We start from the raw sequence: 19,789 nt of genomic DNA, 5'->3' as shown, positions 1-19,789 counted from the left end.
AACGGGGCTCGGGTGTCAGAAAATCCCACTTGGACCACTTTGCCGTTCATGTGCGCATAATTATGATATTTCCGACAGGACGTGAAGGCAGCAGCAGAGTCTGACGACAACCTCAGCAGGCAAAGAGACGAAAGCACCGGCTGTGCGATGTTATAAAACTGGCTCATGAAGTTATCCTGCTTTATTCTCACTGGTAGAGTAATAGCAGTGGGCTCATTATGTGGATTAATGCGAACCAGGCTTCATGAGTTTATTTTTCTTCTTTGCATAATGTGAGGACACCTGATGAAACGTCGGGAGCTTTGAGCAACAGAGAGCGCAAGAGAGACATCCCATCTATTTTGGTTTCAGACTAAAAACACGCTTGATTGGAGAAGAATGTGACAGAAAGAGGGTTGGGGAGAAATAAATGGTAAGTGACGTGCAGTGCTGCAAAACTCAGTAGATTGGTCTTTAGGTGAGTGGGTAAAGATATGATCTGGCTTTCCACAGGTTGTCTCATCTTTTCAATTAGCTTCCCTGTCGGTCTTTGAGCATAAATGTTGGCTGCAGTTACACTGTAATTCATAAAAAGCCTGTTGGAGCGCCAGGGCAGCTGTCCTTCAGGATGACTTAACCTGACATCTGGTCGTTTTGTTCAATGGATGCAACGTTAACACAACAGACACAGTCACTGCAGTACCAGTCAGGATGAAAATGAACTATAGAAATCTTATAATATATTTTAGGATACTTGCCAAAATAGCATGCATCTACTATTGGTCAAAAAATACCACCTAAAAACCTATAAAATACCATAAAGTACCATCAGATCATATTCACTATGGCATAACCTACTATAGTATTATAGGAATATTAGTGTTTTTTGTTTAAGAACCAACTCAGGTGCAATATGTTAATGATTTTCTTTTACTGAGACACATGAAGCAAAATGTCAATTTAATGTTTAATAATTTTACAGTTTACAGTTCATTTCTGCTGTGAGATCTCCATCAATTGAATATTTGTTGGTTTGAATATAGGGCTAACTCCCAACTTAGTGACTGTGATAATTAAATTGGGTTAAAAAGAAAAGATACCAATTGTACCACTGACTTGTCTGTTGTTTTTACTGTCAACTATAACTGTAATATATGCTTTTTTGAAGTAACTGGAAGTGTTTCAAGATGTTTCAAGTCGTTCTCTTAGTCGATCCAATACCTATTCCCATGTGAAGTGGATCATATTACACTGTGGTCAGTGAGACAAGAAGTAAAGCAGTATATTGTCATAGACACTAGTGCTGCTCCAATAGGTTGAAGTGGCAAGTGGGTGGACTGAGTGACTTGAATAGCTCATGACTTGAATGTGTGTGTGTGTGCGTGTGTGTGTGTGATTGTGAGTGTATGTGTGTGTGTGTGTGCGTGAGAGAGAGAGCAAGAGAGTGAGAGAATGGGTAAGTAGGGTACGTAGGTTACCTGGTGTGATTTTTTTAACTTTATTTACTTTATTTAACCTCTATTTAACCAGGCAAGCCAATTAAAAACAAATTCATATTTACAATGACGACTTGGCAGGAGGTAAAATACCTCTTGGGGTGTGTGTGCATGTGTGTGTCCATATATCCATTTGTTTGTAGCTTCTGTTTGTCTGGCAGATTGAAGTTATAGTTATTCATAGTATCCTGTTACATCACCACACAGCCATCTTGGTAGGAGAATAACAGGTGATTGTAATAAATTAAGAGGTGATTACAATCAAGTGACAAACGCAGCCAATGAGCTCTGTGTATTGTAAAGCGCCATATTGGTAGCAAATACATGCAACATCATGGGAATACTATGAATACAAAGATTTTGCGGAGGCAGAGCTACTCTGGAGACAGAAATAATCTGCTGTAGGCTAGTATAGCTAGTTTGAACTTGGAATGTCAGCTAGGCTAACTAGCTAACCTAGAGAACTTAGTATCACTAAATTTGATTTTTTTTCCCATGGCGCAGCCGAGGGCATCACAAGGCATTCAGGTCAGTCAGTCAGTCAGTCGTCAGCGCTTCGTCAGATGGCCTCTAGAGGGCGTCTTTGGCTGCAAGAGTTTCCCATACAGGCTCATCTGTAGCGTCTCCTGTTGTGAAAACAAAAGTGAACATTCCACAATTTGCTCCAAACTCGCCTGTGTTAATAACAGGATTTGTAAACATTATCTTGATAACACGTTTTACACACTTTAACAGTAGGTAAAGTTATTACTTTGTGGTATTTAAGTAATGTTAGTGGAATGAGGTAATTTTACCGCTAACCGTGTCGCAATGCTGCGTGGGCCTGTAGGATCTGTGCTTGTTTCAGTTAGTAGCGCTATAGGAGTAGAGCGCTAGGCTTCATAACATTAGCTTCCTCCTCTCTTAACTTTTTCGCTGGGCTTCAGTCTAACTTACTTAACCAGAAAAAACTGTTGTTCTTTGGCTCCACCCACTGACTTTTAACTCAACCAATGGGATTATTTCTTCCTTCAGAGCACCTCTGCCTCTGAGAAATGTTTGTAGATCTAGAACTCTAATCCGTGTCTATCTTAGCGCTCTTCTTTATTCATTTTACTAATTCCACCATATCCATGCAGGTATGCACCTCCTCAATGGGCTGTGTCTTTAGGATTAGTCCACATCTCTCCAGCTGAGTATTTCCCTTACTGGTGTGTTTAATGGCCCTGGCAGTGTAATTACAGATAAGGCTCTGGATTGTTATGGAGCTCTGGAGACAAAGGCAGTATCGCTCTCTCCAATCGCAGCAGGAGACAATTAAACTCTTTGCCCTGCTCACCAGGCGTTAAAACACCACTCGCATCTGTTTACTTTAAATAATATAACAAGAAATTTAAGGTCTTCTCAAAAACAAGGTTGCAAAGCACACTTAATGTGTAAAATGACAGCTGAAGACATAAAAAAAGGAAAACTGTTTAAGAAAAAAGTATTAAAAGAGAAGAAAGAGAGAGAGAGACAAAAAATAATCTAAAAATACAAATTACAAGCAACACTATGACAACATTAGTAAAAGCAAGTCTTCAGAAGTGTGTTTCTAAACTGGATCTAAAAGAAGATACTGACTTGGCTGGTCGTCATTTCTTCATCACTTTCTCTGCACCACAGGTCATTTCTAATTATTACACCTTTCTACAGAGATACAGTAGAGTAGTTAAACTCACAGTGAAACCGCATTTTGAGAGCATCTTGCTTCCTTAATGTGATGTATTTCATTTATGTTGGGGCAGGACATAACGCGAGGAGGGGTCATTCAAAAGTGTAAACCAATGGGAGATCAGTTAGGGAGAGAAAAGAAATTTGATTTAATGGGAGGGGCAGAGGGGCGGGATGGTTTGTTTTATTGGTTGGAATTTTTATGTGGCCTCCTGGTACAAGATGAAGTCATTGCTAAAGACTTTACGTTTTCCAGGATGTAAAAGTAATTAAATTTTCATATAAAAATACAAGAAAACATTATGTTTTTGCCATTTTTGTGGCATAAATTGTCAAATAAGTGTATGGTATATAGTTAGATAGTTAGAATGAGCTTATTTCAGTATAGTTGTACACCCAGGTATACACACTTCATTTAGGCTCCAGTTTTTGCTGTGCATTCAGATTAATGACCGTTATCAGTCTAGTTATGGTCACAGTATAGCAGTATGTCCACCTCCTCTACTATCATTACACCACTGCATTCAACCTCCTCTTATTAAAGTATGGTGTGTTGATGAAAACCCTGTCATTGATCCGTTCTATTTATATGTTCTTCTTTAATATAATCTACTGAGATGATTGACAGCTTTAGCCGTTCAAGCAGTTTCTTCTAGCTGGAGGCATGCGACAGTGATCAGTGATAATCAATCATATACAAGCTCCAGTTCTATAAATGCATCATTCCAATGGGACACTTATTTATAGATTTAAATATGATAGACATACAGCACATATAGCATCTGTCACAATGAGTGGCAGGTTCACAGGTTGGTCAGGTTGCATGGTAGTTGAGGATTGCTGGTTCAACCCAAAAAGTGCCAAAAGCCTAGTCCAAAGACAGGTGTTGAAAACATTAAAGTTGCATTAGGCAAGAAGTTCATGTAAAATCACACCTGTCTTGTCAGTCTGAATCACAAATTGGGGCTGCAACAGAGAAGAGCGTCCCATCCACTCTCCATGCTGCAGATTCCCCCTATTTGCCGGTGTCGGGTATATATGGTCACTGGGAGGAAATATTCTCTGCACATAGGAAGTGACGAATCGAAACTCAAGGGCAAAATACAAAACTTTTTCCTAAACAGCAGCAATGTGCTCCGTCCAGCCACGAAGAAGAAATTTAGCTCTGAGGAGTGTGCAGTTTACTGATGTCGTGTTACATGATTTCTGGGTAATGAAGTCCTTCAAACTCTCAAAAATGCAAACAGTTATCTCCTGCTGCCTCTTGGGGCCGCCAAAGTGCAAAGTTGCCAAGTGCGGCTTTAATATCAGCTAAATACTATAACACAGTGCAGCAGGCAGTTGCTTTTAATATGGCATTGTGTTTGAATCTGTCCTAAACAAAAAACAAAAGCATACATAAGCTGTACATTGTAAAAACTTGGAACTTCATATTAATTTTAGTTGTTAAGTATGTGAGTTTTTCCAAACTTTCTCTCAAAAAGCAAAAGCACAGTGTCCCTACACGGTTGTTAACAGTGAGTGATGTTATGTAGTGCCGCAGGCAGGACTTGGCTACTGAACCAAGACTACCTGGCCAGCCTGCCTTTGCAATTAAAGACAAAAAATCAATAGTTTCCTTTTCTTTCCAAGGCGCCACTGAGCGCAACATTGTAGACAGACAAGCAATGGCCTTGCATTCTGCCTGCCACCCTCTCCAAGCCCACTGCAAACTTTGACTCCAGGTATACAAACCCTGCTAATCCCCTGCACCGAACACAATGAACATAGTGAATCATCGACCTGCCTGTTTTCTCTGCTGCTTCAATACTGTAGAAGGTTATTGTGCTTCTGTATGAACGCTCATCTTGGATTATGGCACTAAGGTCTGCAAAATCAAATCCTGTGTATTGGTAAATGTCATCAGAAAAAGCTATTATTGAACCGTCTGACAAAGTGGCTCACTAGTTAAATCAACAATCTAAGAGAAACAGCAGGGACACTGTCTTGTTTCAAGGTTCCTGCGCTACAATAAATCTTATTACAATATCGACAAGCAGCAAAATAAGAGAGGCTGATTACCTGCCTGTAATTCTGTCACACCAGGGGTTAAAGGCCCAGTTCGCAACTGAAATACTATCACCCCATTGTTGGCTTTAGCTTAGACTTGAGGTTGGAAAAGGTTTGTTTAAGAAGTAAAACAGAGTTATGATGAGTTAAGAAACTTCCAAAAAGCTTATTTTCTATGTATAAGTTGAACTTTTTAAGAAGATGTGTGAATATACCCAGAATTTAGATGTGTGAATCAATGCCAGATTGTATCTTTAAATTCAGCTATCTGGCTGAATTGCTTTACTCTGTCTGACACTATGGAGATTTCTGGCATAACTAAATACAAAACCAAGGACAGACAGGCCGGGGCGCTGTGAACGCTGGAAAAAGGGGTGATGATTCTGGCTCCCCAATTGTGGGCTGACCTTCCCTCTCCAATCAGCAATGCAGAGTCATGCCCTGTCCTCTGTTGTGAACTGGAAACTCATGCCTTCAGGAACAATTCACATCCCAATCTCCTTTGTCTTACTCTTCTTTTTGGACCTTGCTCTTGTCTTGTAAAACTGACTTTTCTCTGCTTGGCTCTTTATGCAGCACTTCCCTTTTATGCATAAATATTTCAGGGAATCTTTGTTGCATCTGCTGCCTGAGCAATGTGGCCCTGACCCTTGCTTCTTATCACTGGTTGTGTTTAATGTTGATGATCCAGGGGTTTCAAGCATAACTCTGGACATTTTCTATCTGAACCTTATTTCCCCATCATTTTCCATGATACCAATCAATTCTGACCAAAATCTCATCAATTGCTTCACGATAGATCTACTGCTGTGGATGCCTGCTGTGGCTGGCTGCAGGTCTCCTATACAGTCCCATTAGGCCAATGGACTCTCCAAACATCAACCCCAAAAGCACCCAAAGCATTGTTTCCTCGCTCTGTAGTGAGGTGCAAAGATGTAAATGAAAATGATCCAAAGTTAGGCCTTTCTCCTATAGTTTTGATGCTACCTTGGCCATTGCCTTAGCACTTCCTTGTTTACTCTTTGCAGCTGCAGTTGCCTGATTTGTTTTAGGATAAGTAGCTCTATAGTGAAGCAGATTTTGGTCAGAATCAATCTGTATGAGGGAAAATAACGTAAAACTAGGGTCCAGGTCGAAAATGAGTTAGTATGCTTAAGTATTCTGCTGTGGCGTTCACTGTAAGCCATTCTGTAAAAGGGCACAAAATAAATGCCTGCAGTGTAAATGTAAAATCTCCAGTGAGCTGGATGAATATGACTTTCACATTATGTGACCAATGTTTGGGGGCCCAGAGTTCCTTGCTGTGACCCAGAGGAGAGGCAATGCAGTTTTTCCTCTGTATTCATTGACAGCGTTACGCCATCGCAGCAAGACCACTACCACTACTTCCAGGGAACTCAAACTTCAAATTAAACCCAGTTCCCCCTAAAACAAGTAATCTAGTCTTTGTGTTTAGAATTCATGCATTTATTATGATCCAAAAGTATCCAAATAACAACATTTATTATTGCAAACTCATAGCCTGGACCAAAACAGGGAAGGATGCAGAACAGAAACTAAAATTAGACCGAAGCATCGCTGTTACATAAAACAACAAAGGAAACTCTGCAATTTCAAATCAGCCATCCAGCGCTGCTGTCTGCTGTTGATTCCCATCATGATAAATGTTGCATTCATCGTGCGGCTTGTCCTAATGCCAGCTAATTTTGTAGAGCGACAGCTAAAGACAGCAGGAAAGAGAGATTTATGTTTCAGAGTAGTAAAACCTTTCACTGCTATGCCTCTCTCTCTCTCTCTCTCTCTCTGTCTCTCTCTCATACACTGGTTATTCTTGGGAGAAGTGTTTTGTGTTTTCATGTGGCAAATCATGACATTATTGACAATCTGTTGTGATCTAGATGTTAAATAGCAATGGTGCTGGAAGGTGCTGGATATGCTTCAAAAGCAGCATTCGCTTTACAGTATTAATACTGGGTCAAAAAACAAACAAAAGAAACAAAAAAAAACAATTTGGCAACATCTGCTCTTTCCAAGAAATAGACTGAGCAGGTGGAAGCTATAAACCACTCTTATTGATTTCACCTTGTAAATCCACAACAGTCATGAAGAGAAGTAGATAAAGGGAAAGAGACTGGTTAAAGAAGGATTTTTAAGTCTTGAGACAACAGAGATGTGGATTGTGTATTATCATATAAATAAGTGTCCTTTTTGCTACTCGCTATCAGATTTGTCCCAGAAAAAAATCCTCTGGCACAGAGGAAATGATGTGTTTTACATTTGCAGCAGCAGTTTCTTTGGAATGAACAGAAGAACAACTAGGTTTGCATGAGCAGTGATAGCCGCCATGGCTGAACAGACAAAGAAAAGAGCGCCACCTACAGAAACTCAAACTACAGAAAATCCAAGGAGAAAGATGTCACAGTCCCGCCTACACTGTCTGATTGACAGGTGATCTCTGGGAAGTGCAGTGCAGAAACACCACAGCTGTGAGCGCTTATAGCGTTAAACATGTTGCCAAGATAAAAACGAGGACCTCGCGGATCACCACTTTAATCAGAAACAAGATGTATATTTATTGCAGCCGTGACAGCTGCCTGTATGGAGCCATGTGTCGCCGTGTCGACCGCTCCATCACCATGAGAATTACATCCTGAAAGCGACTGTCAGTCAATGTCTAAGTGAGAAATTGAATGAGTGTGTGACATTGCCCTCTGCCTCGAGTGTTCCTCTCCCATCTTCTTCTCTAGACGACAATATGAAGAGTCAGGCAGGAAGAGACATCCACCATTTGAAAAAGTGACGCTTTTAGAAAACGTTTTATAGCATTAAAACAAATTATGGTACTTTTAAAGTATAGTAGGTAACTTAACAGTAGATGATCAAGTGTTTGCAGGCTGGATTTTAGTGATATTGAATGATTAAGTTCAGGCTATTTCAGGTATTATGGCTTCATTTTTGAGTGTCAGGGCTGTTTATTAAAATAAAGACAATGCTGCTATAGATTTTACCCTCCAAAGTGAGTCAGTGCTGAAAAACTTCATTACAAAATGCTATGAAAAAGACCTTTAAAAATGTGACTTGAAATCAATCATGTCATTGTTCAAAAATGTAAATGATTCTATTCTCAAAATATGTTTTTGTTAGGGAGAGGTACACTACCAGTCAAAAGTTTGGACACACCACATTTTTCTTTATTTTTACTATTTTCCACATTTTAGAATAATGGTGAAGACATCAAAACTATGAAATAACACAAATGGAATTATGCAGTGATCGAAAAACGTGTTAAACAAATCTTATATTTTAGATTATTTAAAGTAGCCACCCTTTGCCTTGATGGAAAGGCAAAGGCTTTGGAAAGAAATTCATACATAGGATCAACTTCACTATTTCTATTTGTCTAAGAAACAATTTTCAAGCATTTAAGCATAAGCCTTTAGATCAAAATGGCCTTAAGAGAATGAAAAACATAGAACATTCAGTCAGGTGGGTCCAAACCTTTGACTGGTAGTATATAAAACTAAAACGGCTAATAATGTAGGCAACATGTTCTCCCCGAAAGTGAGTTTTACGTCAATGTGTGAAGTCATTTTGTATCACAATGTGGAATAAACCTCTTCAGTGTTTCCTCTGCCAAAGCCCAGATCAGACAGCTCTGTTTGCTCTGTGATTTCTCGCCTGTCCATTTGTATCAAGCAGGGTTGTTGCCTCCCATGATCCATTGCCCTCGGAGCCTGCTCTTTATACGTGAGTGCAGCGCCCAGCAAAGGAAGACGGACTGACAGTAATACCTGGCTGCCAGAACATCTAATTGAATCTGAAATGGAAATGGAGATACACTTGACCTGTCCTTTCGTCTATCTCTATCTGTCAATTCGGCTCGTCTTGGACCGTCACCTCCCCTCTCCCGTCGGCTCCTTGTTCCGTACTCGGTGATATCGGCTGACAGCGCCTTGTCCGTCTTCATCTTCTCATTTTCCACTTTTTGTTCGGCAGTCATTTCTCCCTTTCCACAGTAATGCGCTAAGCAGAGTCATTTCATCACAGGAGCAGCGTGAAACCAAGCAGTCATTACTGCGTTTAAGAGATCGAGTCTGACGAGTCTTCGCGGCGCTCATGATAGACTGTCTGCATGCGGGCCGAGCCGTGCCTCGCCGCTTAAATTGCGGAAGTGCCAGAACCTCGGCGGTTTTACGATGACGCAAAAATCACCTCTGCAATCTCCACTCGGGGGAAAGGTCATCCATTTTGCACAGGTGAGATGACAGCTGAGTAATGGCATTGCTGGCCGGCTCCCCGGGTGTGACTGGGCTTCTCTGTGTTGTCACCGAATGATTTAGGGGTGAAGTCCTTCAGGCATCGCTCTGAATTTACCATTGTTGCAAAAGCCAGTGTCTTATCAGAGGCTGAATTACATGGCATCTGCTGCTTCGGCCCCCGCAGAGATTATTACATTGTACTCAAGCAGCAGCTCTTTGTTTGCAGAACAGTATTTGAGGATGTACTGTAAGAGTGGAGGAGAGTAGAGATATTTGAGGTTATCGAGACACATGGCATTTGAAAGGGGCTCTATCCTCCTCCTTGTAGACATAAAGCAGATATAACACAATGTAAGATGGAAAACTGAAGAACTCTGTCTTCATTGATATCAATAGGACCTCAAGATGCCCTATGAACAATGTTGGCATTCAGTGATTTGTCAGACAAGCTGCTAAAACCCTCTTATATAACTAACTGGCAGGACTGGCACTCAAAAGTGAGAGAAACCCACACACTGCTCTTGCAATACAACACCATCTATTCAAATGTCAAAGGTCAAACTGGACTGAAATGAATGAAGTTGAAAGTTGAATGAAGGAATGGAGTTGTATTGCAAGAGCGGTGTGTGGGATTTCATTAGTATTTCATCTGATTTCTGCAGCGTGTCATGATGATAAAAGAAGGTGAATGTTTGTAGAATGCCTACAGTAAATGAAGCTGTGCAGTACTTACATGAAGATACAGATAGAACAGATCTGAGGGGGGGAATAGGGGTACTGACTACCCAGGGGCCCCAAGCTGAGGGAGGACCCCTAAAGTTTATAATCATTTTATAATTGTATTTCACACTGCTCTGGTTTTGAAAAAAGGTTTCAAAAATACAATACCGCAACTGTTGTGTTGTATTATCTGAGACAAACTGGAACAAGCAGGAATAAAATTTGGCAGAGTTTTTTGTGCAGACTAAAATAAAATTGTCCTTAATTGTCCATAATGGGGAAAAAACTCCATTAAAAGTAAAAGTCCTGCATTCAATTCAATTATTAGTATTAGAAGTAAAATGTCTTAAGTAGCAAAAGTAAAAGTACTCATTCTGAGAGTGTTAAATTATTGCTGATTTAACCTTTAAGAAGTATTTTAATGTTGTAGGTCTAACTGCTCCATATACTGTTGGGGAGTTTATGCGCTTATTGGATGTTTTGCGTGTAAAACCTTATTCTGCAAAGTAACTAGTGACTACAGGTGTAAATATAGTGCAGTAAAAAGTACAATATGTCGTGGAGTAAAAGTATGAAGTCTCACAAAATGGAAATACTGTAATAATAATAATGTACTTAAGCACAGTACTTGAGTAAATGTACTTAGTTACTTTCCACCTCTGCTCCCTAGATTTTGAAGAGAAGTAGGAGGACACTACTGGGGAAAGAACGGTTATGACAGCCGATTAGCGCTATTAGGGTAGCACCCAAAACCCAGAATTTCAATTAGTGATTTGTCCGATAATTGATCAGTAAATGAATGTGTGGAGGTGATTTTGAGTTGTGGATAGGTAGAGATAGATGTTTGTCATAGACCCCAGAGTCCCAGAGTCAAACATCAGAAACTTTGACCATATATGACCCATAATTCCTAGCTACGCCCCTGCGACAGACACTTGCCTCTTAGCCCTCTCAGTCAAACTTCTAATCTGGCAGTCATTTGTGTACATTCCTTGTCACCCCAAACACGGCCTTCGGATACGAGACGCTGACCTTCAAAGTGTTTTTTTGTCCCCGACTGTTGTGCCCAAAAGGCAGTTTATGAACATCGATCAAGGCAGATCAAGTGATGAATATTAATGCCATTCAAACACTTTGCCTTCCGGCTGGAACCACAGTAGCGGGGGCATGTCAGCCGAGTTATTTTATTCTGCAGAACAGAGTTGGAGCATCACATCGCATCTGTACGGGCCTGTGTTCTCGTTAACAGGCAGGACCGAGGGCTTCTTTAATCACAATCCCACGCTTAATGAGAGCCTCGCGGCACTTTTGCTCGAATCAAAAAAAAAAAGGGAATATTTTCTACACTGGGGGAAGATAAGACAATGATACATTCTGGCATAGAATACTCTTTTGATGTTTGCCAGTCTTAAAGTCTCCAGTTCTATTTAGATCCAGGGGGAAGTGAGTGTTACAGACATAGGCCCCTCTACTGTATATGTCTTCCCCAGGGCGTGTGTGTGTGTGTGTTTCTGAAGCACAGGGTGTCACATGGAATTAGTTCCGTCCGTGACAGAACAGAGGGCCCGGCCTCGCCCAGAGGAGGGCTACTCCACCCATGTTATTAATACCAAGCTGCATTTGTTTTCAGGGAAATAGAATAATTTAGCCGGCACAAATTGAATGTCAATTTCTAATTATTATAGATGAGAAATAGTATGCTTTGCTCTAATCTCACAGAGAACACTTTCTTCTGCCTACCATAAGAGAGAGAGAGAGAGAGAGAGAGAGAGAGAGAGAGAGAGAGAGAGAGAGAGAGAGAGAGACGGGGGGGGGATAACATAAGACTACACTGCTTTGATCCTTCCTATTATGTTCTGCAGAACGGACATTAATGGAACCAGCAGTGCAAATCCTTCCCTTTCATTATAGCTGATGGCTTGCTGAGATGTTTGTTTTGGTCTTTATTTCATAGCACTTTGTAACAGGGCTGAACCATATTGACAAAAAATCTAATTGAGGTTATTTGACAGAATATTGCAATTGCGATTTAAACGGCGACTCATAGTGACACGTTTTTTTCTTGTCATACATTTTTTAGAACCTCCGATTTTGATTGTTTTTCGATTAATTGTTCAGCTCTACTTATCACTCCTCTCCTTCACTACCTCCTTCTTTCCTCCACTGCCTCCTCCTTTATTCCACTACCTCCTCTTTTCCTCCACTACCTCCTTTTTCCTCCACTACCTCCTTCTTTCCTCCACTGCCTCCTCCTCTCCTCCACTACCTCTTCCTCTCCTCCTCTCCTCCACTACCTCCTCCTTTCCTCCACTACATTGTCCTTTCCTCCACTACCTCCTTCTTTCCTCCACTACCTCCTTCTTTCCTCCACTACCTCCTCCTTTCCTCCACTACGTTGTCCTTTCCTCCACTACCTCCTTCTTTCCTCCACTACCTCCTTCTTTCCTCCACGACCTCCTCCTCTCCTCCATTACCTCTTCCTCTCCTCTTTTCCTCCACTACCTAGTAGTGGAGTGTTCTCTACCTCCTCCTTATCTCCACTACCTCCTCTTTTCCTCCACTACCTCCTCCTTTCCTCCACTACCAACTCTTTTCCTCCACTACCTCCTCCTTTCCTCCACTACCTCCTCCTCTCCTCCACTGCCTCCTCCTTTCCTCCTTAACCCGGAAATTGATGTTGGTGGAGGAGATGAGAGAAGCCACTCCTGAAGTCTCCTTCGGCGGAGGATAGAGGTGGGATCACAAAGCTTTTTCACTCCTCCTGTCCTCCCCTCCCTCACTACCACTCCTCTCCTACCAGGAAGCAACTTGGAGGAGACGAGGAGGGGAGTGGAGAGGAGGGAGGGAGCACAGTTTATTTGCTACTCCATCATCAAAAATAGACGTCTGCTATTGATGAAGTGGCCCCAACTGACACAGCCTGAATCCATAATACACCTCATGGCCCATCAAAGTTTTTACGCACACCCATCAGGATGGCAGCACAGGCGAAATATGACATTCATATTTCATTTAAGTAACATAGGCTATAGAGTTGGTCTGTGTAGTCTTATTGTGCATTCATGCGCTATTGGATAAATCGTAAAAATGAATTTCCTACTCGGAAATTTCACATGAAAGTCGGATAATTAAGTTGGAAAGTGTAAGAAAATGTTGCTAACTGAGCTTCAGAAATAAGACGCAATGGTGACCTTTAATCTTCTCAACAAGGTGAAAAAATAAATAAGGAAGAAGAAAAGAAAACACATATCCATGCGCCTCTATTGCAAGTTTGAGTCAGCCAGACTAACCTAACATTTGTTTGAATGAAGTTTGTCAAATTAACTTGTTACACTGCAAGTTTCTTCTTCAAGTTTTGTCAATGTTATTTTCTCGGTATGATCATAGTGCGCTCACCCAAAAAATTTAAAAGACTTCCTTATCAATTTTAGGATTTTAGGTGGAGGAAACACCTGTGCATCTTCCACCGACGGAGACTTAAGGAGCGGTGTCTCTCGTCTCCTCCAGAAAAAGCATCGTGGTGGCACAGACATCAATTTCCGGGTCATGGAGGAAAGGAGGACGTAGTGGAGGAAAGGAGGAGGTAGTGGAGGAAAGAAGGAGTGATTTTTTTTTTCTTTGGAGCTTTGGGACGCACCCAGGGCCATTTCATCAATAGCAGACGTCTGTTTTGATGATGGAGTAGCATTTAAACTGTCCCAAATGGCCTCCACTTTCCCTCCTCTCCTCCTCTCCATTCCTCCCCTCGTCTCATCCTAGTTAGTTAAGAGGAGTGTTAGTGAGGGAGAGGAGGAGGAGGAGGAGGAGGAGGAGTGAAAAAGCTTTGGGACGCAGCCCATGTCTCAAACAAGAACAATGAGAGTCCTCAAGAGGTGAGACAGCAGGGGGCACACACCTCCACACGGCTCTCCGGCTGTATTATACTTTGAGAGATAAGTAAATGATGACTCATCTTGGACTGAGATGTGACGGTTCTTTGCCAAAGCCTCTAAACGCTGCCAAGGAGCGAAACCCTACTGTGAGACAGAAAACGGGAACCTTTGATGCAGGTATTTTCAATGAAGTTCTTTGAGAATATTCTTATGCTGTTTGAACATGACTGGAATGCAATGGAAGGTAGGAGTTATTATTCATTCATGAAAGGTATTATCTCAGCTGAGAGCTATATTGTAAATCTAAATAATAAATGTTATCTACCACTTGAAGGTCCCATATTGTTCAGTTTTCATTATTTTGTTTACAAGTATACTTTGGCTCAGGATAAGAATACTGTCCATGATGTTTTGCGAATAAAAGTGGTTTCGTTGAAGGAGTATTTATTATATTTATTGAACTTGAAGACTAAATCCTCACAGGCAGAACAGTGCCAATACTGGATCCTGATTGACTGACAACAGCAGCTCCTCTCATTCAAATGAGGTAAACCTGCTGAGTGGAGACATTCCAGTTCAGATGCTGCAAACTGGCCTGATGAAGTAATTCAGTAATTGTTTAGTGAGGTCTGGCCAATTAGGACCAAGTCCAATTATGATGTGTTTACTAGAGTTAGTCTGAAACTGCTTGTAAAAGTGGGTGTGTTTTTGAAAATGCACTGAAAACTTTAAAATTAACCACTCAAACAAAATATAATTTTAACAATGTCTGCATTAAACAAATTAGATCATACATGTATATAAAAGGAGGAAAATTTGAATTCCTACAATAGTGCCCCTTTAATGTTAGATACCTGCGAAGTAATACTTTCACAATTGAATTTGTTACACAGTGAATGTGGTGTAAGCTCAAATCAAACAGGAAAATACTCTAAGGGCCAATAGAGGACAATGATATACAGTAGCTTGCCATTGAATTTTGTTTTATAGTTGAAGATGCCAAAGCCTCCGATTCTGTTAACATGCTGAGTGACTAACGTCAAGCAATTTAATTCCTGAACTTGCTTTGTATTCCTCTGCCTCCACCAAGTGGCTGAGTCATTTCAGCAGATTTTCCTTGCTTAGCAATTCAGATTCAAAATCAAGACTTTGTCACTGTTGCACCGGTGCAGAGACGTAATTGGCCACTGCCGGGTTTTCACAGCACATACTGACACACATGGTGCAAGGACAGGATGTAAGATTAAGTGTAAAGGGACAGGAAGGTCATTGTTTCAATTCCCTAGAGCAGCTGGGAAATCTGGGTGGGGAAAGTGAAAGAGCAACACTTCTTACTCAACAGCTATTGTGAAGCTACCCTACAAACCCTACAACGCAATTAACTCCAGTTAGTGGAGCTTGTCCATAGTAAACAACAGAATGTGAAGCAAGGTGTTACTTAAAAAGAGAGAGCATGCTTAACCCTCCCTGGATACATAAAGCTTAAAAAATATCTAGCTGTTGGGTATATTTATCATATCTAGGATGGTTGAACCAACACTGGTTAATTTAGTGCAAGATTTGTGATGTTCAGAGTTTAGTAAAACTGGGTTTAAAATAAGTAAACCTAGATTTAATCCAGTTTAAAAGTTAAACAGGATTAATTTGTGGTGTTTGCACCTAAACTGGTCTCTTATCACGTGTGTTTTTCCCCTCGCAGCCTAGTTGTATTCATACCATGCCGCTGGTCTGGCCCACCTGTCTGTGATTATTGGTTCAGCTGAAGTCTGCTGAGAGGTGGTGTGGGTGCGGCAGTCAACCGTGTCCGTGACGACAGCTGCCATTGAGATGTTGTGTCAGTGACAGTCACCACTTAGCTGTTCTGCCCGACCCACTCCGGTTTAATAAGCCCTTCCTCTCAGTGTCTGTCAGCAGCCGCTCGTGACTCCTCGAACCGCACAACATTAGCATGCAGGGTACGGTTTTTGGAAAGGGGAGACGAGCTTGGCATACAGTAACCACACAATAAAACCAATTTTCAGCTGGAAATCAATTTATTTGGTTGTGTTATATTATAGAGAATGACATGAATTTCAAAATCCTGATAGTACTGTTCATATATCAGCATTTTTTCCCTTGCGTTTCCAATCTCCCCCTGGGAAATTTGATGGAATTGTGTATTATTATTTTTTTTTGTAAAGGTGGGATCTCATAGATCTCACAGTTTACACTCCTGCTTTAGCTGCTAACAGCCTCTACATCCTTTGTGCTTAGGTCTGAGTTTTACCGTTGTACCTTTAAATCAGTGAACAGCCAAAACTGGAGTCATCATCTCTATCTATTATCTCTCTATCTATTTATTAGGATTGTTGCCCTCTTTTACACATGCCAAATGTTACACATATTGATATGTTTTATGTCCTTATCTTTTGGGGTGAGATTATATTTGTTTTGAGTCTTTTAGGTTTCTCATCTGCACATGCTGCTTCTTTTCTATCTGTTTTCAGTGTTTTTATAATTTGGATAAATAAACTGCACTAAACTACAGCAGATCATGAGGGCACTACTCTTGGATTTGAAAATTTAACATCCCCATGTCTGTGTTGGGGCCTCTGGCCTTAATAGCTCCTTGAATTGATAAAATAAAAAGTAAAAAAGTGGCAGTTATCATTATGCTTTCTGTTTAATATTTTTTGTTTTGTTCTATAATGACTCTGTTTGAATGACATCTCTATGCAAATAACACCTAAATGGCTCTACTCAACTCAAGGATCAAATCTTTGAATTACTCAGATAAGAACTAGCATGTCTTTACCTAGAACACCTATGGGATGATCATGGCAAAGATTATCTCCTTTTCTTTACACACAGTCAAATGGCCAATGAAAACACAATGTAGTGATGGTATTGATTGTGAGGCCTGCCTCATGATGTCTAATCAATGTATTCATGAGACATAAGAATATTTAGGTAAAAAACTGAGAGCCATATATTTTCATTCATTCATTGTCTGTACCTGCATATTCCTATTCAGGGTCACAGGGGGCTGGAGCCTATCCCAGCATGCACTGAGCAGAAGGCAAGGAAACATCCTGGACAGGTCGCCAGTCCATCACAGGGCGCTACACAGTATATTTTGACCGTCACTGTAATATTTTTTTTATTTTTTTTATTTAACATTTATTTAACCAGGAAGTCCCTTGAGATTGAAATCTCTTTTCCGAGAGAGACCTGGCCAAGACAGCACACCAGTTACAGTTTAAAACACAACAGACATGGAATACAAACATCAGTTACAGTTATAGTTTAAATAGAAATAAAATATAACAGACAGGGAATACAACCATCAAGCACACAAGGACGAGACTATATCCACCTCAATTAAGGCAGGTGCATTTCTCAGTTACATGGACTTTTAACATGGCTTTAAATTTTTCCAACGGGGACTAGTTTATTAAGATGTAGTATGCTCTGGAGATTATTCCAAGTCCAGGGAGCAAAGTAGAAGGCTTTTTTCCCCAGCTCAGTGCAAACCCTTTGAACCTGGTAAGGAAGCCACCTGGTAGAATGAAGCTGAATACTGCTGGAGGTCTGCATCAGGAGATTACATAAATATGAGGGGAGTTTACCCAGCATGGCCTTGTACACAAAAATATACAAATGAAGTTGTCTGCGTAGATTTAGTGACAGCCAGTCAACCAAATCATAAAGCGTACAATAATGAGTACGAGAACCAGAATTGGTTATAAATCGTAGAGCACTGTGGTACACAGAATCTAAAAGGTGGAGGCAGCATGCATGTAGACAACATCACCATAGTCCAAAACACTTAAAAAGGTTGCCTGCACAAGTTTTTTCCTAGCTAACATGTCAAAACAAGCCTTATTTCGAAAATAAAAACCTATCCTTAGTTTCAGCTTCTTCACAAGATTTTCAATGTGTACTTTGCAAGAAAGCTTGTCATCCAACCAAAATACCTAAATACTTATATGATGACACTTTTTCAGTTGAGTCCCCATTTAGAGTGTAAAGATTTGTGTTACCTGGGGATTGGGAACGAGTCCTAGAAAAAGTCATGAATTTGGTTTTCTTAGTATTGAGCCCATGTAGTGACACTTGAAGCTGCTGAAATGCTATCTGAAGCTCATTAATGGCTTGGCTCAGAGAAGGGAGGGGCAACTGAGTATGCCACTGTATCATCCACATAAAGGTGCAATTTAGCAGTTTGCAAGTCCTTCCCAATGTTATTTATAAATATAGAAAATAAAATAGGAGCTAAAATCGAACCTTGGGGGACACCCTTGGAAATCTCTAAAAAGTCTGATTTAAGACCATCTATAAAAACACATTGTGTGTGTGTGCTGTCAGATAATTCCTAAATCATTTTATAGCTGAGTCCCCTATTCCAATATGACTTAGTCTATTTAGCAATATGCTTCCTAATGTACCATCTGTCTGTTTTGTCTGCCACAGAATGACCTCTGACCCTTGAGAAAGCGCTGTCTCCCTGGGAGTGGTTCCAGGGAGGGTTAGGCCCCGCCCCGCCCAGGGATGGAGATGGAGAGGCACCTAGGGGACACAACCACAGGACCCAACATCTCAAACTGCACAGGCCCGCCAGCCAGCAGCCTCCAGGTGGTCAGGTTCACAGACAAGATGGCGGTGGTGGTGGTCGTGCTCGGGATTCTGACCCTCCTCACAGCTCTAGTCAATGGCGGCGTCATCGCCGCCATCTGCACCACCAAGAAGCTCCACCTGCCCGCCAACTACCTCATCTGCTCTCTGGCCGTCACCGACTTCCTGGTCGCGATCCTGGTGATGCCGATCAGCATCCTCTACATCACCATGGAGACGTGGTCCCTGGGTCAGGTGGTGTGTGAGGCGTGGCTGAGCGTCGACATGACCTGCTGCACCTGCTCCATCCTGCACCTGTGCGTCATCGCCCTGGACCGCTACTGGGCTATCACCAAAGCTATCGAGTACGCCCGCAAGAGGTCGGCCCGCCGCGCCGCCGCCATGGTTGGGATCGTCTGGGTCATCTCAATTTTCATATCCATACCCCCCTTGTTCTGGAGGCAGAGGCCCAGCAGCAGCGGCGGCTTCACACAGTGCATCATAGAGCACGACCACCTGGGTTACACCATATATTCTACTTTTGGGGCCTTTTACATCCCTATGATCATCATCCTCATCTTATACTACAGGATTTACACCGCTGCCAAGACGCTATACCAGAAACGCGGCTCCTCTCGCCACCTCAGTAGCCGCAGTATGGGTAGCCAGAACTCTGTAGACCATTGCCGTGTGTCGCACACGTTTTGTGTGTCAGACTTGTCCAACTCAGATCCCACCCTGGCTATTGACAAGCTCAACGCCACCATCCGCATCCCGTCCTTTGAAACAGACATGGATGGGGCCGATGAGAAAAACCAGATATGTACCTCGCGTGAGAGGAAGGCGGCGCGAATCCTTGGCCTCATCCTCGGGGCTTTTATTATTTGCTGGCTGCCTTTCTTTCTAAAGGAGCTCTTAGTGGGTCTAAGGGTTTTACAGCCTTCCCCACTTATCTCCGATTTCCTGACTTGGCTGGGTTATATCAATTCTCTCATCAACCCCCTGCTGTACACCAGCTTTAATGAAGATTTCAAGCTGGCTTTTAAGAAACTACTCAAACGAAAAGAGCATGCGTAAGTTTGAGGTTAAACCTAAACATTATACACCAAAGGGAATGTATACAAGACCA

General features: G+C 41.6%; 1 protein-coding gene across 1 annotated transcript; it reads left to right on the top strand.

The window, feature by feature from the left end:
- The first annotated feature begins 394 nt into the window (after positions 1-394).
- Positions 395-19,737, top strand: LOC139657231 (5-hydroxytryptamine receptor 1E). Its single transcript, XM_071534997.1, has 2 exons — positions 395-412; positions 18,520-19,737. Exon 2 carries the CDS (start codon positions 18,598-18,600, stop codon positions 19,735-19,737), a length of 1,140 nt encoding a protein of 379 aa, XP_071391098.1. The 5' UTR covers positions 395-412; positions 18,520-18,597.
- Positions 19,738-19,789: the final 52 nt, after the last annotated feature.

The sequence above is a fragment of the Centroberyx affinis genome, unplaced genomic scaffold (genome assembly GCF_046629955.1).
Source record: "Centroberyx affinis isolate AG114_WGS23_722 - 3 ecotype Tasmania unplaced genomic scaffold, CSIRO-AGI_Caff_v1 ptg002643l_1, whole genome shotgun sequence".
Classification (NCBI taxonomy): domain Eukaryota; kingdom Metazoa; phylum Chordata; class Actinopteri; order Beryciformes; family Berycidae; genus Centroberyx; species Centroberyx affinis.
This window is presented reverse-complemented; position numbering and strand designations above follow the sequence as displayed.

Coding starts and splice junctions, on each gene's coding strand:
- LOC139657231 (XM_071534997.1), top strand. CDS start 18,598: ATGGAGATGGAGAGGCACCTAGGGGACACAACCACAGGACCCAACATC.